This window comes from Peromyscus leucopus, chromosome 5, assembly GCF_004664715.2.
Source record: "Peromyscus leucopus breed LL Stock chromosome 5, UCI_PerLeu_2.1, whole genome shotgun sequence".
NCBI lineage: Eukaryota > Metazoa > Chordata > Mammalia > Rodentia > Cricetidae > Peromyscus > Peromyscus leucopus.
This window is the reverse complement of record NC_051067.1, coordinates 76932173-76955910: the sequence shown is the minus strand read 5'-3', so window position 1 is coordinate 76955910 and position 23738 is coordinate 76932173. Positions and strand designations below refer to the sequence as shown.

Genomic DNA, 23738 nt, shown 5'->3' with positions numbered 1-23738 from the left:
CTTGGCCCCTTCTGGATCATAACTTCTTTGTACTGACCCTGAGGAAACACCCAGAAGATTTTGCCTCAATGATGCTGCTATCTTCTTAGTCACAGCGAATTCTTCAGCCCCAACTTACCAGTATCAGTTATCCCAGGAAAGCAAAGGTTTAATTTTAGTGGGTTCTTAATTCAAAGTACCGCATGAGCCACCATGATAGAGTATTGGTGGGATTTTGAAACGTGACAGGTCAGGTCTTTCTTATCTGTACTTCTCTCAGAATTTTTCTACATTCCCACAACAGCTCATTAGGTTCTAAACACTCAGTGGCTTTTCAGGCTCAGAGTCTTTCTATAATCATCCCCAAAACATGGTCAGGTCTATCATAGCAATACCCCACTCCTAGTAATAATCTTCTGTCTTAATTACTTTTCTATTGTTGTGATAAACATTGTGACCAAGAGCAACTTGAGGAGGAAAGGGATTATTTCATTTTACAGCTTGTAATCCATCATTCAGGGAAGTCAGAGCAGGAACTGAAGCAGAAACCATGAAGGAACATGCTTACCTGCTTTCTTTTTCTTTGGGGGGGGGGCGGGAGGGGGGTTCTGAGATAGGGTTTCTCTGTGTAGCTTTGCACCTTTCCTGGAACTCACTCTGTAGACCAGGCTGGCCTCGAACTCACAGAGATCCGCCTAGCTCTGCCTCCTGAGTGCTGGTATTAAAGGCGTGTAACACCACCACCCGGCTCAGCCTGCTTTCTTATAGTTCCCAGGACACCAGCCTGGGAGTAACACCACCCACAGTGCCACAGGACTCCCCCACATCAATCACAAATCAAGAAAATGCCCCATAGGCCTATGTAATGGAGCATTTTCAATTGTGGTTTTTACCTTACAATTCTAGCTTGTGTCAAGTTGACATAAAAACTACGAAACTACGTCCTTTCCAAATAGCCAAATGAATGGAAACACATGAACTATGAACCAAAGGCTGAGGGGCCCCCAACTGGATCAGGCCCTCTGAATAGGTGAGACAGTCAATTGACTTGATCTGTTTGGGAGGCATCTAGGCAGTGGTACCAGGTCCTGGGCTCGTTGCATGAGATAGCTGTTTAAAACCTGGAGCTTATGCAGGGACGCTTGGCTCAATCTGGGCGGAGGGGACTGGACCTGCCTGGACTGAGTCTATCAGGTTGATCCCAGTCCTTGGGGGAGACCTTGATCTGGAGGAGCTGGGAATGGGGGGTGGCTGGGGGGAAGGGGAGGGGAGCAGGAAGGGAGAGAACAAGGGAATCTGTGGCTATTATGTAGAACTGAATAGTATTGTAAAATAAAAATAAAATAAAATAAAGAAGAAAAAACTACGTCCTTTCACCTTCCTTTGATGCATACAGTTATTTATATTTCTAATGGTATAGTTTATCTATTTGCTTTTAAAGATTTATTTATTTTATTTAGTGTCTGAGTGTATGTTTGTGCACCACATGCATGCCTAGTATGTGAGGAAGTCAGAAAAGGGCATCAAATCCCTAGAGCTGTAATGAGGAATGGCTGTGAGCTGCCAGGTGCATGCTGGGAATCAAACCCCAGTTCTCTGCAAGAGGAACTGTTCTTAACCACTAAGCCGTCTCTCCAGCCCTCATCTGTTTGCTTTTGTTGTGTGGTGATGGTGAGGGAGACAAGATTTATGAATTCCTTGCCAAGGGCATGATGTTACATATCTTTAATCCCTGCACTAGAGAGGCAGAGGCAAGTAGATCTCTTTGAGTTCTAGGTGCCTTGGATACATAATGAAACTCTGTCTCAGGACAAATAATTTTCCTTGCCATATCCAAAGACATTAGTATTTTCTTTGCATTTACTTCTAGGAATTGTATAGTTTTACCTATTGGGTATATTTTGACTTGATATTTTTGCATATATTGTGAAATAGACTTCAAATCCATTCTCTGTCATGCTCTAAATAATCATCATTCTTTAAACCACTTTTATGAAATAAAATTATTTGCTTCCTTATTTTACAAAAGAATCAAAGGCCAATATGAGCTAAAACCATAAATCTTTTAGAAGAAAACACATAAATCTTTATATACATTATATAGTACCAAAAGAATAAGTAACAAAAAGACAAGTAGATGGAGTAGAACTCATCAAAACTAAAAACTTATTTCTAAGATCACCATCAAGAAATTGAAAGACACCCTGAGATTGGAAAACAGTGATGTCTAACACTAATATCCAAGGAACTCTAATGAATCAGTAACCAAGAAAAGAAAGACACAATTGAAATATCAGCAGAGGATTTGAACAGTTATTTCCCCAGTGAAGAACTACAAATGGTCAAGAAACATGTGAATATGCTTGAGCTCACTAGCCATGAGTAAAACACAAAGCAACCCTTCTGGGATGGTGGGCAAATTTTCAAAGATTCAGCAGTAAAAACATTCATTCTCTGTTACAGGATGGTAATACAAGATAGTAAAATCACCTTGGGAAATAGTTTGCATAGTTCCTCAAAAAGTAAACATTATAACCCAGCAATTCCACTCCAGTTGAAAACATTTCATCCAACAAAAAAAATCTTAAAAATGAACAAGCAAAAGTAGAAGCAGCCGAATGTCCCTCACCGGATGACTGAGTAAACAAACTGTAAAACCATACAGCAGAATGTTAAGTCCACTGAAAGAGAATTCAGGGTTTGCTGGGCAGTGGTATTGCACACCTTTAATCCCAGCACTCAAGGGCAGAGGCAGGCAGATCTCCGGGTTTGAGGCCAGCCTGGTCTACAGATTAAGTTCCAGTACAGCTAGAACTACACAGAGAAACCTTGTTTTTGTTGTTGCTGTTGGTGTTGTTTGTTTTTTAAACAAAAAGGATTTATTGTTTTGGTTTTTTGAAACAGTCCAACAGAATAGCTCTGACTTGCTTGGTACTCACTATGTAGAACAGGCTGGCCTTAAACTCACAGAAATCTGCCTGCCACTGCCTCTCAACTGCCACCACACCCAGATTAAGAATGCAGTTCTGATGCATGCGTTGTGAATGAACTTGAAAATAGAGAAGCTGCATATGAAGTGCCATCTGTTGTGTGTACATTTATGTGCAGCAGCCTGGGTTGGGAAATATTAAGGTCCAAATTAGTGGTTGCCAAGGGAAGCAAATGGGGAATGACTAATGCATCCGAAATTTCTTTTTCAAATGAAAATGTTTTGGACTTTGCGAGAAGCAAGGACTTTATACTGTAAATATTAAAAATGTCGGTTTTATAGTATATGAAATAATTTTTAATTATTATGAAAAATATTTTAATTGATCATATGCCAATATTTTTATACTTTAGTACAATACTTACTTGGTACTTTCCCTAAGGAATTTTTTTTTTTTATATTTTAGAAATTTATCTTGGCATCCTGCCCTGACTACTAAAAGTAAAATGAGGAATCCACACTCTCATGCATTTATTGATCTGACTGAAGACTTTACAGCAGGTGAGTTGTACAGAAATGAAACATTTGTTTTGATCTGCCTAAGAATGATGGGATTTTATATCACATTAAAAATCATTTCTTAATCCCACTATGCTATGATCAAACCTTTTACAATGTAAAATAAGTAGCCAAAGGTTAATATACTGGAAATATAAGAGGAAGTATTTAGTGTGATAAATATGACCTTATTTCTTACAGCTTTTGTTGCATGTTAATCATCTGGTAATTTGAATTCTTCACTGTTTAGGAATTTTTGATAATTTGGACATATGTTGCTCAATATTTCTTTCCCTTTACATTTAAATTTTTTACTAACAAGTACCATAAAATTAATGGCTGAAAATTATTTCACTTGTATACTGAAAAGGGGCATTTAAGAACTGTTATTGACTGTGGTGCTGCGCTTGCTGGCTAATTCACCACGGATCTACTTCTTCGGGCCTGAACATTCTTTATTGTGGGAAATTTTAAACATATAATACTGTGATATGTACACATTTACCCATTACCTAGCTTTAAGAATTATAAATGCTACATATATGTGGATAATTTTTATCTATATACTACCTACATGTCCCTTCACCCCAGAAAACTTTAAAGACAATCACAAACTTATCATTTCACTTGTAAATACTTCAATATGTACTTCTAAATAAGAATATAAGTATTTTAAAGGCTTATTTATTTTTATTTAGTGTGTATAAGAGTTTTGCCTACATGTATGTCGTGCACCACATGCATACTAGTACCCAATGAGGCCAAAAAAGGGCACTGGATCCTGGAGTTCAAATGATTGTAAACCACCATGTTGGGTCCTGGCACTTAACCATGATCCTCTGAAAGAGCAGCAAGTGCTCTTGACCAACTGAGCCGTCTCTCCCACCCCAAGGAAAAGTTTCCTTTATCTCCATCAGTAGATTATTCTGAAACCAAAATGTTTTATACTAGTAATTTAATAGTAAGTATGCAGTCATTATTCAGAATAACCCTATATACTCCTAATTTTTTTTAAATAAAATCTGGAGCTAAACAGAATATCATGCAAAGAAATGTTAACAATTTGCAGAAGTATCTCTTTTCTGAGTCTGTTGTGGTTTGAAAGAAAATGGCGCCGAAGGGAGTGGCACTATTAGGAGGTGTGGCTTCATTGGAGTAAGTATGGCCTTGTTGGAGGAAGTGTGCCACTATGGAGGTGGACTTTGAGGTTTCATATATGGTCAAGCCACTCCCAGTATCTGAGTTCACTTTCTGTTGCTTGCACAAGATGGAGAACTCTCAGCCACCTCTCCAGCACCATGTCTGCCTTCATGCCACCATGTCTCACCATGATGATGATAGACTGAACCCCTGAATTGTAAGCCACCCAATTAAATGTTTTCCTTTATAAGAGTTGCTGTAGTCATGGTTTCTCTTCATAGCAATAGAAACCCAAACTAAGACACGTGTCCCCGCCAGGTGGTGGTGGCTCACGCCTTTAATCCCAGCTCTCGGGTGGCAGAGGCAGGAGGATCTCTGTGAGTTTGAGGCCAGCCTGGTGTACAAAACGAGTTCCAAGAAAGGCGCAAAGCTACACAGAGAAACCCTGTCTTGAAAAACAAAAACAAAAACAAAAACAAAAAAAAAAAAAAAAAGATCTGTGTCTTCATGGTGTTACTGTGTTACTCTGTCCTTTTGTTTCAGTAGTTAGATTTAGAGTCTGGACCATAGTCTGTGTTTCACTTCATTAAGAAAATGCGTATTTTTTTTCTGTGTTACAATGCTGGTGCTAAAACTAAATAGTGTTTTCAAGCTACTGAGCACAGATCAGTATAATCCCCTCATGGTTCTAGGCAGCATGGCAGTCATTGTCAGAGCCCTTGTTTCAGTTGGAGTGGCATGATGTCTTTCACACCTCTATATAAGAATTAGCTGGAATTGTCTGTTAATGAAAAGAACTGCAGCCATCATCTCTTTAGTCACCTGAAGTACAGTTGAGACAGGCAAAATAAGTGATTAAAGATGTTTATTCTCTCATCCCATCAACTTTGGGCAGTCAGAGACTGTAATCCAAATTTTCAATAACTTTGCAAATCAGAAAACTAATTGCAACTTATTAAATCAGGTCTGGTCGCTGATAACAGTATATATCTCCTTTTAAAAGTATCATGTAGCCAGGTGTGCTAATGTTTGCTTATAACCCTAGCACTCAGCCAAGGCAGGAAGATAACAAATTCCAGGCTAGCCTGGGCTACACAGACTGTCTCAAAAACCAAAAGTGTTCCATGGCTGGCAAGAAAACAAAGTAATTAAAGGCACCTGCAGCCAAGCCTGATGATCTGAGTTCAACCCCGGGGACCCATGTGAGAGAGGAAGAGAACTGACTCCTGCCGATTCCCCTTTGACCTCCCCGTGTTTGCCATGACACATGCAACACACACACAAAATAGAAGCAATAATGTTTACAAAAAAAAATATTCTATGATGAAACACTTTTTTTGAGGCAGGAAATAAGATTTCATAACCTTTTAGTAGTTGTTGACTGAATTCCACTAGTACATTTTCATTGTTAACATATAATTTGCAAATGTTAAGAATAGTATAGCGCCCAAGTAAGTACACTCTGCATCTTACCACTTTAAAATAAATAAAAAAGATTCCTGTTCTGCTAAGCGTTTTATGGTTCTAACTTGCTGGGTCCTTGAATACACATTTGGATCAAAGAGCAAGGCATTGGTGAAACAGCTAATTTTCTAGTGTAGCTTCTCTGGTTTGCTAAATCTTACAAAACTTCCAGGAAAGATTCTGAGTATACTGTAATGAAAGTCAGTCTTAAACACTCTTAAAAAAAAAAATAAATGGAAATCCTTTAGTTACAGGCTTACGTGCTATCATTTTTCTCACCGTCCCTCTCTTTTCTCACAATTCCTTTGTGAGGAAAGGCTTGTCTTGCAAAATAGTATTAGATTTTCTTAAATAATATTGATTTTACATTGAAATGAGTTCTTAAAATTTGTTGGGAATTTTTATACAAGAAGCAAAATATGCCATGTAAATTTCATTATGAAATGATTCATAGGAATTAGATTTTTGAATTAAATAATTCTGTTGATGGATGTCTTAGTTAGAATTTAGTTAGAGTTTCTATTGCTGTGAAGAGACACCATGACCAACTCTTATAAAGGAAAACATTTAACTGGGGCTGATAGAGCTTACAGTTCAGAGGTTTAGTCCATTATTGTCATAGCAGGAAGCATGACAGGGTGCTGGAAGACAAGGTGCTGGAGAGATAGCTAAGAGTTCTACATCTGGATCTGCAGGCCTGGAAGTGAATGCCACATTGGGTCTTGCTTGAGCATCTGAGACCTCAAACCCAACCCTAATGACACGTCTCTTCCAACAAAGCCACATCCACTCCAACAAGGCTACACCTCCTGAAAGTGCCACTCCCTATGGGCCTGTGGTGGCCATCTTTATTCAGACCACCACAGTGGGCTAGGGAATGGCGCAGTGGCAGATGGCTTTACAAATATGAGGAAGCACTGAGTTAAATCCTCAGCATTAGGAGAGGGTGAAAATATTTTGTATGAAATGTAAAAGCTGTGCTATGTAGTTTTTATGTCAACTTGAAACAAGGTAGGGTCATCTCAGAGAAGGGAATCACAATTGAGAAAATGCTTCCATAAAATGGGGCTATAGGCAAGAGCCTATAAGGCATTTTCTTCATTGGTAATTGGGGAGGGCCCAGCCTGTGGTGGGTGGTAACACCCTGGGCTAGTGGTCCTGGTGCTCATAAGAAAGCAGGGTGAGCAAGCCATGGGGAGCAAGTCAGTAAGCAGCACCCCTCATGGCCTCTACATCAGCTCCCGCCTCCATACTCCATAGCCTCCACATCAGCTCCTGCCTCCATATTCTGTCAGGAGCTTGCTGCCCTCACTGTCCTCAGTGATTAACTGGTACTAGAATTATAAGCAAAATAAAGCCTTTCCTCCCTAAGTTGCTTTAGATTGTGGTGTTTTAATCAAGCAATAGAAACCCTAACTGTAGGTAAATTGGTTGCAAAAGGTGACTTCTGCTGCTCTGTGGGTTTGGTGTCCTGACTACCTGGGGAGTCAGGCAACACCTTGAGCTGCTTAGGACAGCTGTGATGGCTGAACTGCAAGGATAAAATTCAACTCTGGAGGGGTATCCCGGACACCTCGAGCTGCTCAGAACAACAGCTCTGCCCTGAAGGTGTCCCACGCACCAGGAGCTGTTTAGCACAGCTCTGACAGCTGAAACTGCTTCAGTAGGGAAGGGTATCTTGACTGTTCGGGAAAGTCAAGGTATACCTGGTGTGATGGGGGATGGTCTCCCCACAGGATATAGCAATCTTGCTCCTCTCCTGGAGAACCATAATCTCCTCCAGCTCAGTGTTACCAGCTCTCTCTTGCTCAGTCCACTATGAGATGTCTTAGCAAGGTTCTTCTGTTCAGCTCCGCATTGCTTAATCTACTATGGGATGTCTTAGCAAGCTCCCCACTTGCTCAATGCACTATGGGATGTCCCAACAAGGTTCTTCTGTGCTCCAGTGAGAAAGAGATTTATTTGGGAAGAAGGAGTCCAGGAGAGTAGCTGCCTCTACCAGGGTGGAGAGAACAACTCACAACTGACCAGGCAGGGCAGTTTATATAGGATGTCTTGTGGGGGGAGTCAATCCGTGATTGGTTAGTATTTTTCTGTCCAGGGATTGGCCAGTTTTGTAGGTAAGGGGCAGAGATGGCCCTGATTTCAGGGCCAAACTGTGTTTCTTTCACTGGCCTTTCTTGGCTTTTTGATACTACCTCTAAGGCCAGGGCACATTTCATTCAATGACTCTGATTCTAGGGGCCAAAAGTGTTTCTTTGGTACTGGTTTCAGAGTTAGGGCATGTTTCATTGGTTCATTTTTCTGGCTCAGGTTCCAAACACAGACAGTGTTTCTTTCACTGGTCCTGGGCCCTAGGGCCAGGATCCTACTGTCCTGCTCTGTGATTGGTTGGTTTCACAAGTCAGTTGGCCAGGGGCAGAGATGGCTCTGATCTGAGCTAAACTGTGTTTCTTTCATTGGCCTTATCAGAGCCATCTTTCCCTAATTCTGGGTTCCAGGGTCAGGGAGGGTTTCTTTAGCCAGCCCCTTTTCCCAACACTAACTAAGGCAATGTTTGTTAATGAGTCATCTTTTGGAAGTTAAAATGAATTAAAAAATGTAAAACTCATAATTATTAGTGTTATATTTTATTCAAAAACCTATTTCTGCTCATGAAGTACTTTAGCAAACATATATTAGTACCTTTTCCTTCTAAAGCCTATAGGAGATGCAGTGATGGTACAAAGTACTTTCAGCCATCAAAGTTTTAGTTTATTGGGAAAAGCTTCTAAGTCTAGTTTAATGAATGGTGAATGAAATAAATGCATATTGATTACAAAGTATTGTGTAATAAAAGGGGGATAGTAGCAGTTCACAGTGAGTCTAAGAGTCTACGAACAGTCTTAAAATGGTAGGATATATAGTCTCATTGTCTGTAGTACCCTCATTCTATAAGGTATAACATCTTTACAAGGAGTACATTCTTGAAATTTTTCGTATGTAAACTGAACTTCTGTGGTAGACAAGGCATGAAATATGGGAAGTGAATTCTCAATAATAAATAATAGATTTTCTTTTTAATTGCTTCTATTTGTTTATTAAAAATTACCAGAAAATATTTTGTTTTTAAGACTCTTATCCACTGTATTATTATAGCATGTTTACCGAACTAATCCTTTTCAGAACAACTGTTTCCAACTTGTGGCTATGTATTGATTGCATATTGCTCTAGTGCCTTGCTTTGTCCACACTCCGCACATGTTCCTCAATACGAGGTCCTGAAAATGAAATGCATGGTAAACAAAGCATTTCCAAGTAGACAAATGCTGCCATGTTGCCCTGTAGCAAAACTCACGTGAATTCAGGTTCCCACCTCTGCTGTTGCTGATATCTTTGTTGAATTATTGCCAATTTGGTAGATAAAAATAGATTATTTTATCATGATTTTGACATGCATATCTCAGATTATCATCATCTTATTATTGAAATAAATTTTTTTCCCTAAGTGAATTAACAATTTCTGTGACTTCCTGTATGGATTGCTGTTTTTCCTTATAGGGTGGTCACTTTGCATAATCTCTCTTTTATTTAAAGTTCCATTATTCTGTCAATATAAGGAACGTAATTCATAACCACTGACAATTCTGATTCATGTCTACTATAGCTTCCTAAATAGACTCATGAATTCAAATGATTTAAAACACTGAATCATTGTATGTTATAATCTGATCTTGTCATTCTGATCATTCCATCTACTTCAATAAGATAAAATAAGATTTCTCAAGAAAATCAAGTCCAGCTTCTAGACTTGTGGCCTATCCCTCCATGCGTAGCAGAACTGGCTATCATTTGCCTGGACCCTATTACATCACATTATTCAAGCAAAAGAAATCAGCGTGCCATCTGCTTAGCTCCTGCCTTCAAAACAGAAAAACAGTATTAGAATCTAGGCCCTTGGCCACTGTATGGACCTTTCATTATAATCTTGATTTAGGAGTTTCATTTTACAATGAAAATCTTTGAAGCAATGGATGTATATACATACAAGCAAGCATGCATTATCAGTTTGGCCATATAGCTTGAGAAGCAGCTTATTGTCATAAAGTACCACTCCACTTACTCTACATTCAGAAACTTAAACTTGACACTTTGAATGTGCTAATTTATAGCTCAGATATTTTAAAATGCAACAGCATTTCTGGCCTAAGCATACAATCTCTTTATTCTTTCCTTTTACATACTTGATGTTCCCATGCTTTAAACATCATCTACATGTTAATCATTCCATGCCGGGATAAGAAACTGATAAATCTCCAAATTCTATGGGTTCAAACCTCATCTACATCTGCCTGTGAGCCATCTCTACCTCTGTGTGTGTCTGATATACACTGCAGGCTCTGTTTCTCAAATTTCATCCCTGATCTTTCCTCCTAAACCTGCATGCCCTAACTTTCCCATCTCATTAACAGCAGCTCTGTAGTTCTACCTTCTGTGACAGAACATTGAAGTCATGTTAGCTGCCTTTTTCTATAAACCTAATACTAAGACTGTTAGGAAATTCTGTTCATTCCACATTTAAAGTTATACAATCTGGTCCCTACTAACTGCCTCCATGGTACCCAGCCAGGCCCAAGGCCCCATCTTTCTCCTCTGATTTTTCCCAGTAACAGATACTCATTCCTACTTCCCCCACCCCTTCTATGGCTATTTTTCACAAACAACTGCAGTCCAATTAAAAGTATGAATCAAGTCATGGCACTCTTTTCAAAATCTTCCAGGGATTCCACATCATTTCAAGAACTAGGAAAGTTCTCTAAATGTTTGTATAAAAAGTTCATGTAAATTGTCTCCTGGCCTGTATTGCCTCATGGTTGAACTGGCCATGTCTGTCCCTAACTTGCTGTCTTCGGTCCTTCTCCCTTTACCCTGCCCTCCTTCCCCCAGTGCCCTTGCCCAGACTTGTGATTGAAGGTAGGGCCTCAGTCAGACACACTGTCAACTGAGCTGTACCCTGCCCAAACGCACACACAGACACACATACATACATACACACACACACACACACACACACACACACACGCGCGCGCGCCAAGTGTTCAGTGAGTTGCACAGTTTCAGTTACTTCCCCAAATTTATCTCCCTTTATTGATATTGTGTTAAATTTCAGTTATTCCTGCTGTATTCAGAATCCCGCTTTGAGTACTCTCCTTGGCCTGTGTTCTGTATACTTTTTTCTCCAGAGTCCTGTCACCTGCTAAAATGTCATGTATTCATGGCCTTTGCAATGTCATTCCATACTAAAAAATTAAACTTGATGAAGGCAGATTTTCGGTTGTCCTGTTCTGTGTCACTTCTCAGGTGGCTAGAGCAGATCATAGCACCAAATGGGGACTCAATGGGTATCTGTTGAATGAATGGTCACACTTTGGCAACAGATGGTACCTAAACAGGGGTAGCATATTACATTTTCAACTGCCCATCTATTCCAAACTGAGAGACATCTTTAACCTGCAGATTGAAAAGATAACAAAGGGAATTCTTGATAAAATTTTCTGCATATTTGCAGAAGTCCAAACATTACTTTTTGTTGTTGTTGTTTGATTTTGGTTAGGTTAAGTTTTGTGTGGTTTTTGGTTTGGGTGTGGTATGATATGCTATGGTGTGGTGTGCTGTGTGGTATGGTATTTTGAGATAGGGTCTCATTGTCCCCAGCCTGGCCTTCATGTTGTAAAGATGCTCCTGCCTTCCCTCATGCTGGACCACAGGTGTGCATCACTGTACCAGGTTAAATATTCAAAAAGGATTTCTCAGAAATATATAAGAAAAGCTTAGAAAGTTTAACTATGTTAGTCTTACTTAAGCAGATATTAAAAATGATGAGGATCTTTTTTCTTATTGTTATTCTTTTTTTATACAAATTAAGCTTTTTTGACAAGGTGACCCATCTGATCCACTATGAAATACATTCTGTTTGAAATTACTCCAATTCCGTTCTAAATAATAGGTGATCTTTATCAGCAAAAATGAAGAGACCTGTTTACTAACAGCTGCTGTTGTTTCTGTTATTATTACTTATGTTCTTTGGTAAAGATTGGACACCAGGGAAACAAAGAAATAGAGGATGCTTTATTACAGGTATGTTATGACATTCCTAATGCCTGCAGATGTTTTTTACTAAACATGTTAGGGAGAAATTCTTTCGAGGTATTATTTTTTTGTGGCAGTATTTTTTATTGATAATATTTTGATAATGGTTTTCTCCTCCCCCAACTCCTTCCAGATCTTCCCTGACCCTCCACACACCCCAAACCACTTCTCTCTCTCTCTCTCTCTTTCTCTCTCTCTCTCTCTCTCTCTCTCTCTCTCTCTCTCTCTCTCTCTCTCTCTCTCCTCTCTCTCCTCACTCTCTCCTCTCTCTCATTAGAATACATACAAGCATCTAAAAATAACAATAAAATAAGATAAAATAAAAACAAACAGATCAGAATAAGATGAAGGCAACCAACTACTAGGAGAAAAAGAGCCAAAGAAAGAGCTCAAGAGCCGGGTGTGGTGGCGCACGTTTTTAATCCCAGCACTTGGGAGGCAGAGCCAGGAGGATCTCTGTGAGTTCGAGGCCAGCCTGGGCTACCAAGTGAGCTCCAGGAAAGGCGCAAAGCTACACAGAGAAACCCTGTCTCGAAAAAACCAAAAAAAATAAAAAAGAAAGAAAGAAAGAGCTCAAGAAACGCTTGCCCTCCCAGCGCTGCCTCAGGCATCAGGCTCAGGCGCATGCAGGGAAGCTGCGTGATGTCTCTCGAGTCAGGCGTGTCAATCCTGAAGTGTTTAGAAGACCTTGTTTCCTTGGTGGTCTTCAGGCCCTCTACACTAAGGATCTTTCTACCTCTCTTGTGACTAGTTCCCTGAGTCCTAAGGAGAGGCATTTGATGGGAACATCCCATTTAGGACTGAGTGTTCCAAGGTCTCTCGCTCTCTGCACTTGTCCCATTATGGTTCCCTGCATTTGTTTCCATTGACTGTAGGAAGAAACTTCTGTGATGATGGTTGAGCAAGGCACTGATGTATGAATGCAGCAGTCTGCCATTAGGAATCATTGTATTGCTCTGTTCCATAAACAGAACTATAGTTGGAGTTCCCTGTGGTTCCTGACCTAGCTAGTCTCAGGTTCTTGGCCACTCCAGCAGTGTCGGGCATGGGTTCCATCTCATGAAATGGTTCTTAAATCTAACCAGATATTGGCTGATTATTCACAACTTATGTGCTGCCATTGCACCAGTGTATCTTGCAGGTTGGTCACCATTGTAGGTCAAAGGGTTTGTAGATGGGTTGGTGTTTGCCTTTCTTCTCTGGTAGCACGAAGAGTGCCTTCTAATACCAGGAACACAAGTCAGGAGGGGTGAAGGCTCTAGGTGGCACCAGCTTGACTTCTCCATGTTCACTGAGTGATATAGGTGTTGTCTTCAGAAATAGGGTCTTACCATCAGTTTGTGGAGAGCAATCAATAGCCTTGGTGCAATGCCACATTGTTTAGGGTTGTCCATGGAGCCCTTTGGCCAACAACTTGACTAGATATAACCTATTCCCGGAATTGGAGATTTCATTTAGTGATGAGAGATGTCTAGTTAAGGCTGTCTCCCCCATTATTTAGTAATTCCATTTCAATTTCTCGCATGTATCTATGTATTTTAAGAAGCTTCTACTGCATTTGACTGCTATACAAGCCCTCTAATGGCTCTTAATTTTAGCTGTCCCTCCCCGTATTCCTTTCCTTACCTCCTCTTCCTTCCCCCTCCCTGTTTGATCTTTTTGTTCTAGCCCCCCAGCAACCCTCATCCATCCATAACTATCTATTCTAGTTTCCTTTCCTAGGGAAATCCATCCCTCCACACTAGTCCCTTATTCTATACTTAACCTTTGAGGTTATATGGATTATAACCTGCTATTTAAAGATGTTAACAGCTAACTTTGTAGCAGTATTATAGTGACTAACTTGTCTAGAAATAAAGGTCTACCAAAGCATTTAATTTATTAGTGTCCCTTTAGTCTTTCCATTAAATACTTTGGTGGTTTGAAAAAGAAAGACCCCATATGTTTGACTTCTTATTCACCAGGGATTTGTACTATTTGAGAAGAATTAGGAGATGTAGTCTTTCTGGAGTAGGTGTGTCAGTGGTGGTGGGCTTTAAGGTTTCAAAAGCCTATGCCAGACCCAGTCTTCCAGTCTTTCTTTCCCCCTCTCCCTCTCATGTGTTCATGTGTGTGTGTGTGTGTCTACAAATCCAGATGTAGAACTCTTAGCTACTGCTCCAGCATCATGTCTGCCTGCATACCCACTATGCCAGGCTCCCCACTATGATAATAATGGACTACACCTCTGAAAATGTAAGCAAGCCCCCAATTAAATGCTTTCTCTTATAAGAGTTGCCTTGGTAATGGCATCTCTTTACAACAATAGAACAGTGAATAAAACAAATATAGTCAGAACTAAATAATATTAACCATCATGATTTTGGCATTCAGAAAAGCATGATGACCCTATCATAAGCATTTTATGTGCGTTACTTAATCCTTATATATGGAATAAGTTTGTTTTGTTTTTGTTTTTGTTTTTGTTTTTTTGTTTTTTGGTTTTTCGAGACAGGGTTTCTCTGTGTAGCTTTGCGCCTCTCCTGGAACTCACTTGGTAGCCCAGGCTGGCCTCGAACTCACAGAGATCCACCTGGCTCTGCCTCCCAAGTGCTGGGATTAAAGGCATGAGCCACCACCGCCCGGCCGGAATAAGTTTTTATAATTAAATTCTTTTGTTCACATTGTGAAGCCAACTTAAAGATGTCAAGAATCTTTCCCCATAAGCATACCTTGGCTTTCTACTTCAAATGCTCAATTACAATATGTCTTTTTAAATATTTATTTATTTTATATGTATTGTGTAAGAGTATATGTATGTGCACCACATGCATGTCTGGTGCTCAAGGTCAGAAGAGGGCTAATAATACATTCATGGGCAAATTCATCTTGTAAAGTGGGAGTGATAGCTGGGTAGTGATTACACATGTCTTTAATTCCAGCACTCAAGAGGCAGAGGCAGGCAGATCTCTGTGAGTTCCAGGCCAGTCTGTCTACAAATCGAGTTCCAGAAGAACTAGGGCTACACAGAGAAACCCTGTCTCGAAAAAACATAGATAGATGGATGGATGGATAAATGAATGAATAAATAAATGAGTGAGTGGGAGTGTTAATGGTGCTTACCTTGAAGGATAAGGAACCAAATGAGACCAGGCCAGTCTGGTCTACAAAGGGAATTCCTGAAGTTCTAGAGCTACATAGAGAAACCCTATCTCGAAAAACCATAAGTAAGTAAGTAAGTAAATAAATAAATAAATAAATAAATAAATAAATGAATGAATGAAGTAAATAAATGAATGAATGAATAAGTAAATAAGTGAATCAATAAATAAATGGGTAGGTGGGAAATGTTAACAGTGCTGAACTTGAAGGATAAACATACCCAGTATCCTCCATATTGTCAACTATATCACAAGTGTATGGGGTAGATAGAACCAGAAAGTCATGCTGGTTTTACTGTGCTTGTTTTGTCAGTGAAAGCATGCAAACTTCAAGAAGTATATGTACTTCTACTGATAGAGACTTCCTGGCTACTATTGAGTAATAATAAAATATGGGAACCCATGAATTCCCAGTTGGACAAAAATATAATTACCATATGACATGAAACAAAGTCTTTACTTACTAAAGAAAACCACAAAACTAGCTATGATTTATTTAAAATGCAACTTATAAATCATGTATGCTGCATGATATGAAGAGTGTATTGTAGTGAATAACAGACAGAAAATAATATTCAATTTCTGAATTTTCCCTCATGGAAACTACATACTCTAAACGTATGCTCGAGTATTTTTTTTTCTTTTTTCTTTTCAAGAATATAAGGCCTGGTTTGGGACAGGGTCTTGCCATGTATCCTAGGGTGGCCTTCAATTAATGATCCTCCTACCTCAGCCATCTTTAATTAATGATCCTCCTGCCTCTGCCATCTTTAATTAATGATCTTCCTGCCTCAGCCATCTGAAGGATGATAATTCCAGTGTGGACTACACACTTTGCTTCCTTCCTTCCTTTTGTTTTTATTTGTTGGTGGTGTTGGTGATGGTGGTGGTGTTTAATGCTGGGATGGACTCAGGGCCTCATACATCCCAATCAAGTACTCTACCACTGAGATGTACCCCACCATAAAAGTGTTCTTTTTTTTTTTAATTATTCTGTTTAAGTTTATTTTTATTTGTGTGTGTGGGCCTGTAGAAGCCAGAAGAGGGTGTCCTATCCCCTGATTTTGGACTTACGGTAGTTGTGAGCCATCCAATATGGGTGCTGGGAACTGAACTCAGGTTCTTTGAAAAAGCAGCAAGCACTCTTAATCACTGAGCCATTTCTCTGGTTTCCTTATTTTTTATTTTATGTGCATGAGTGTTTTCCCTGTGTGTTTGTATGTTTACTATGTGTATGCAGTGCATGCAGAGGCCAGAGGGTAGGGTGCCAGATCTTCTGGAACTTGAGTAACAGTTGTGAACTTAACATTCGATGCTGGGAACTGAAGCTGGGTTCTCTGCAAGAGCAGCAAGTCCTTTTAACCATTGATCCATCTGTCCAGCCGCTCATTAAGCATTATTTAAAAAGGAAATTTAAAAATTGCTCTCTGAAATTCTATTTTATAGTTTTAGGGTTTGTTAGGGTCCTAGAGAAGTCCCAGAAAAGACCACCATCCACATATGCAATTAACAACAGCATTTATTATCTCAAGAGTAAAGGTACCAGCATGCTAGGGCCACACATCCGACACAAAGGCAAAATGGCAACATCCCCCCTACTCCCAACCCATGCCCACCTGTGCCCACCCTACCCCCGAGAGAAGCTCACAGGCTCCTCTTATATACAGCTAAAGGAATTCTAAAGCAGTTAAGTCATTTCTATCTATGATTTGCTTACTCGAGTAGCTGTCATATTAGTTTGTTCCTGACTGGTTAGGACTAGCAAGAGCTGGTTAAGGCAACAGTTTTTCCATTTGGGGGCAAGCTTGGACAAGTCCCAGGCTCTGTCCTTATTTATTATTACCTTGAGCTATGATGGGGACTCGCTTAGGCCTCCCCTTGTCATTGCTGTCAGGGGATGGGGATGGAGGGGGCATTGGCTATTGATTGTCCTTTGCTCGTGGCTTCCTCAGAAACTGCCTGTCCAGTTTCAAGAGGCACAAACTGAGGCCTAGTTCTCAACTGGGTTATTAAGAGCCTATCCTGGTATTTGCCTGGCCTTTTCAGGTTCTTTAAATTGTTGTTGTTGTTGTTGTTGTTGTTGTTGTTGAAGCAGTATTTCATACTATCTTGGGTAGCCCTGGACTTGTACCTATCCAACTACCTCAGCTTTTTATATGCTGGGATTATAATATGAGCCATCACACCTGGCTAAAATTCATCTAAAAGTATTTCTTCATTTGTACTTTTATCTCATTTTCACTGAATTTATTACCCATTAACCGGCGGTACCAGTTGATGTATCTGTGTCTTGGTAGCAGTTCTTTGACTCTCTGCAGTCCATCGGAAACTCCTTGCTCTCAGGTGTGGACGTGCAACAAGAGCTCTGCCTAGTTCCTCCCAGATAGAAAATGTTTGCCATTGTGGGTTGTATGAGCCTAATCCGTGCATGTAATGTGGAGAGCTGGCCTGCTCTCTCTGATAAATGTTCACTGGAGCATTATCTGATGAATAAGCTTTACCTGAGCATAAATAGGAATGTTGAAGTTGTATTAGCTCTCTAATGTCACCAGGGCTCTGTAGCAGGAAGCTTAAAAGTTCTTATTAATAAAATCAAACCTGAGGCGAGTTATTGGGGTCCATGCTGGTAGATCAGAGAGACAGAACTGGCCACAGCTATCTCACCTCGCCGGATCCTCAGCTGGTCTTGTTTCCCCCGACTGGAAGCTTCTGTGTCCTCATTTCAATGGCTCTCAGCTGAACTGCTGCTGGAAAGCCTGAAGCTTAACCAGCCACATGCTTAACCAGCCAAATGCTTAACCAGCCAAATGCTTAACCAGCCAAATGCCTCTAGTTTCTTGCCCTCACGCCTTATATATCTTCCTGCTTTCTACCACCACTCCCTGGGATTAAAGGCTGGCTTTCTGGTCTTTTATATGTGCACACACACATGCACACATGTACACAGAGAGAGAGAGAGAGTAAGATTAAAATATTTACCATAGGTAAGGTAGGAGGAAAGAAATATGGAGGCACAAGTCAGAGGGTACAGAGTAGCAGTATTGTGGAAGCTGCATGATTATCACATGACATAGAGACCACAGCTAGAAATGAGTACATTATAGATGTCTTTGCCACAAAGAAATGGGAAACTTATTGAGATAGACATCAACGGGTTTCACTATAACCATCTTATCATTATTTATGATTATGCATATATTGGCATCATATTGTATTCTCAAATGTACAGAATAATTATTTAAAGAGATCTATCTTAAAATCTGAATTTGATGCCTGACTACTGTGTATACCTGGTCCACTGTCTGTCACATGGCCTTACACTTCAGTTAAGAAAATGAGACTTCAATTGAGCATTAAAGGCTGATTAAAATTATGTTTAAAAGTACTTATAAATAGAAAAGATCAGATTATCAACTCTCCAGTTATCTGTAAAGCCTTTCTGCTTAGTGGTTTTATAACATTCATTTGCTCAAAAACATGAGTGACTCCTTTCAGTGTCCAAGAGGCTCTAGTTCCTTTACCAGCATCTATTCTTATTCCCTGGCTATCTGTCAAGTTTTGTTTCTTGTTCTCTGCTAGTATCGAATGTGTCCACCGAAACAGACTCCACTTTTTCTTGAATACTCTCTAGTTTTCCTCATTCTGTCCTTGCTCCTTCCTCTGCCTTGAGATCTCTAATATGGCACTGTTGACAGTTTGAGTGAGGTCATTAGCATATGATGCTGCCTGTGCATTGTAAGATATTTGGCAGCATCCTTATCTTTTACTTTCTTTTTCAAAATGTTTGATTCATGTATGTATTTTGTGTGGAGGGAGCTGTGAAGTCAGAGGACAACTTGTAGAGGTCATTTCTTTCCTTCTATCATGTGGATCCCAGGATGGGACTGAACTCAGGTCATTGGCTTTGGCAGCAGTTGCCAACTCCAACTTCTACCTTTTAAATACCAGTAGCAACCAAAAATGTCTTTAGACATTTCCCAGGATCCCATAGAAGGCAAAAGAGGCCTGCTGAGAGCTGGTACTGTCAGGTGAACTATCAAGCTTCATCTGAGATGCTGTTTGTGTCTGATTTGTTCCTGTTTTCTCTTTGCTTCCTTGGCTCCTGACTTGTTCCCTGATGTGGGGATCCATGCACTGGAGTTCTGTCAATTCCCCATTTTACCCTTGCTCATCCCCGTGCTCTCTTCTGTACTTCCGCTCTGTCTTATCACTTGCAGGCCAGTGATCAACATTCTCAGCTGCATTCTTTCTTCTTTCTACAGTATTTTCTTCACAATTAAAGGAAGCATCCTTCTGGGTCAAATAGAATAGGCCACAACTCATATTCTGAAACATCTTTAATTCTTAGCACTGATTGTACAAATTTCCTTGCAGTCTTCTGCCTTCTAGCTATACGACTGTCTTCTTTCATTTCTCATATCTATAAATTTGCTAGTTCTCTGGAGACTTAACTTCCTACATAACTATGTAACTGTTGTGTTATTTCAAGTTATTTCAGAATCCACAGAGATGCCCCTGCCCAACACTGTTACCTCCCACCTCAGCTATCTGAGTTCATTCCCTGTGCCTTGTGGGTACTGGAAAACTTAATATCCCCCAAACCACTGCTCCAGTGGCTGTCTGCTAAGGTGTCTTGCTTGCTACACTTTTTGGACCTCATTGGGCTCTCTGGTTCACTAACTTTTCTTACTGCTTTATTGTCACCCTTCCTCCTCCTGTCTTCATTTCTTCTGTCCATTCGAGAAGCATTCTTACAAATACACTTATCTTACCCGATGTTCCTAGATGCAAACACTCGAATCCTAGGAATATCCAGCCAACTATAGTCTGTCCCCAAGAAAAACAATTATAACCTCTGTTGGGAAGCCATCCCTCATTATACTATAAAGCATTCATTTATTTTCTTATAGTCACTGAACTTTTCCTTCACTTTAGTCACAGTTTGAATTTGAGTCTTCTTTCTCCTCCAGATACTTGACAGCCTTTTAATCTTGCCTCCTTTGCCGCCCCACCCCACACCCCTGCTTCCTTCCACCTTGGTGGTGTCCTTGGGGAAGGTAGCAGTTGCACTTAGGACAACAGCTGATAGCTATACTTACTTTGTTTGGGCAGTTAGCAATGCCTGTGCTCTGGGGAGCTGCAGAGGCAAATGTAGCCTTGCCTCCCTCTCCCTGCTCCCACCCCAAAATACTTCAGAGAATGAAAAGTAACAATTGAGCCTTTGCTGCTGCTGCTACTGCTGCTGCTAAATAAACGTGAATATTCTTTGGGTAACTGAGTCATCAGATACTAAAACATTAGTCAGTCTCTCTTTACCAAGAGACTGATACATTTAGTAGTATATTGTATTACATGGTTTGGTATTCCTTCACATCTGCTTCTGATACAGATATGTTCTTCATCTGATATCTAGGATGCGTACTGTTGACAACACATAAGCTTTTGAAGCAGCTTTTTTGACATTTCAGAGTTGACTATTTTCATTGATAATCAACTCCAAAAAAGAAATTTACATTTTAAAATACTATTTGGTATTCTATATCCTTAGATATAGAAATAAGAAACTCTCCTCTTTTAGCATAGTAAATAGAATAACACATTTTACTACTGCAACACAATGGTTTCCCCTCTGATTCTTTTTTTGTTTGTTTGTTTGTTTAAATTCCCCAGGACAGGGTTTTTCTGTGTTGCCATGTCAGTCCTGGAACTTGCTTTATAGACAGGCTGGCATAGAACTCACAGAAATCCTCCTGCCTCTGCCCCGTGAGTGTGGGATTAAAGGTGTGCACCACCATGCCCAGCTCTCTTCACAGGGTATCTCTATGTTGTTTTAGTGCCTTTCCCAGCTCTTCTATGATTCTTAATTGTTTTCACTCATAATTGACAGGTTTGTATTAATGCCTTAATTTTAACCTTTAAAATGTTAATTTTCAGCCGGGCGGTGGTGGCGCACGCCTTTAATCCCAGCACTCGGGAGGCAGAGCCAGGCGGATCTCTGTGAGTTCAAGGCCAGCCTGGGCTACCAAGTGAGTTCCAGGAAAGGCGCAAAGCTACACAGAGAAACCCTGTCTCGAAAAACCAAAAAAAAAAAAAAAAAAAAGTTAATTTTCTATATGTGTAGTCTTCCACCTTTTCGAAGTAGAGTCTCAGTGGTTTTAATTAAATCCATTGTTTTTGAGACAATCTCACTGAGTAGCTCAGGTTGGCCATCAATTCTTGATTCTTCTGTCCCAGCCTCCTGAGTACTATGAACCACCACACCTGGCTGACTGCTTAAACATTTGCTCCTGCAGTTTTACATATAAAGAAGGAAAACATGCCACATGAAGAGAAAAGCAAAGCCATGCTGCATAATCCAGGCCAACTAGCCCACAAACTTCCTCTATGTTCAAGTTGTTGAATAGTTTCTGGTTGAATTGGGTGCAGTACCTCAAGGAGACAAAGGCTTAAGCAACACCTTGATATAGAGCACTGTTAAACACTCCATGTAAATAACCCATTTCTGTCTTTGCTGTTAGACCAACAATCAATTTAGTGGAAACAAATTGACAAATTAACTGAGTATAGAGCAGAGGCCAATAGATCATACAGCTAATAACTGGCAGTGCAAACTTTTACATCTCAAAACTTGTGTGCTTTTTGCACTTCCAACTCCATTGTGTGAAGCTGAGTCCCTAGTGTGGCCAGCAGGGTGACGCCTGATCTCTGTGCTACTTTACCTTGACCCAGCCACACACACATAGGTAGCACTTTTCCTATGGGCACACCTTCACATCTGCTTTGACACTACTAAAGCTTTTGCAGAACATTCTCCAAGTAGACATCCATGCAGCCCATGCCCCTTTCCTCTTTAATTCTTCTTCAGTGGCATTTTTCTAAGTGAGCCTTATAAAGTTCCAAACACACCCACCCAGCTGACCCTTTGTATCCAATCTTTCTGCTTTGCTTTTCTCCTTCACGTGGCATGTTTTCCCTCTTTGTATGTAAAAATGCAGGAGCAAATGTTTATGCACGCAGCTAGGTTTGGTTGTTCATAATGCTCAGGAGATCACTAAGTTATAGCCAACCTGGGCTATTTAGTGAGACTATCTCAACAATAATTTTAATTAAAAATTTAAGCACTCAGTGAATAGTTCTTGAAAAATGAAAAGATGGATGAATATGTACATATATACATGTTTGTATTGAAACAACTCCAAGGATATTAGTGCTCAATCCTGATTCCCAAATGAGACTGCCAGAGTTGACAGAAGACAGTCCCATGACTGTAGTCGAAGGTTTTCTCTGGTGCTGCTCAGCCCTGTGACCCCACAGTCCCTCAGCAACTTACAAAATAATAATTCAGAGGCTTAATATTAATTACCAATTGCATGGTCTATTGCAGGCTTCTTGCTAGCTAGCTCTTATAATGTAAAACATTTTTATTAATCTATAAAATGCCATGTGGCCATGGCATTACCTAAGGTCTGATGGCATCTTGCCTCATTCAGTAGAGCATGAGACTCTTAATCTCAGGGTCATGGGTTTGTGCCCCACGGTGGGCACCAAATGTAGCCAGAAGGTTTCTCTGGTCCCACCTGGCCCTTGGGCCGCAGCCGCTTATAAAATAATCATTCAGAGGCTTAATATTATTTACTCTTCTTGGGGGTGTATCATGCCAATATTTTACATTTCTATATATTATAGAATTAGTTGAATATAAAGTATTCTCCAAAATATAGCTAAAGGTCTTTATTTGAACATTTGGTTCCCAGATACTGGAAGACCATAGAACATTTAAGAAGCAATAACTGGCTAGAGGATATGAGTGCTAAGGAATGGGCTCTGAGGACTAAAGTCTGGCCACAATTCCATTGCTTGCGCTCTCTCTCTCCCTCTTTCTCTCTCCCCCCCTCTCTCTCCCTCTCTCTTTCTCTCTCTCTCTCTCTCTCTCTCTCTCTCTCTCTCTCTCTCTCTCTCTCTCTCTCTCTCTCTCCTGGGTGCTACCACATAACAAGCACTCACCTCAGGCTCCCATCATTAGGGCCCAGACCTCCTCTCACCACCAAGCTTTGCACACTATAATGCCATATATTCTCAGCTGTGAGCCAAAAGAAATCTTTCCTTCCTTAAATTGCTGTAGTTAGATATTAGGTCACAGCAACTAGAAAAGTAACTGATGTAGTTGTAAACATATGGTTTTACACAGTTATATTTTTTGAAAAGGACGAGGGGTATGTATGTCTTTACATTTGGAGCTAGGATCATAGTGGTAGGACATATGAGGCCGTAGGTGTGGTCCCCAAAACCACCAGAAAGGGAAAGAAAAAGTACTGCTTTGCTCTTTTTCTTTTTTAAATTGTGTGTGTGTGCACATGCGCACGAGTGTGCTTTTATGTGCAGGTACGTACATGCCATGG

The 23738-nt window shown here is 40.2% G+C and overlaps 1 protein-coding gene across 1 annotated transcript in view; it reads left to right on the top strand.

Moving 5' to 3' along the window:
• The window catches only part of Itfg1 (integrin alpha FG-GAP repeat containing 1), a 144125-nt gene that overhangs the window by 29484 nt on the left and 90903 nt on the right, over positions 1-23738 (top strand). The window contains exon 6 of the mRNA XM_028893960.2: positions 3375-3469. Within this exon, the coding sequence (XP_028749793.1) occupies positions 3375-3469 (95 nt within the window). The remainder of the gene's footprint in view (positions 1-3374; positions 3470-23738) is intronic.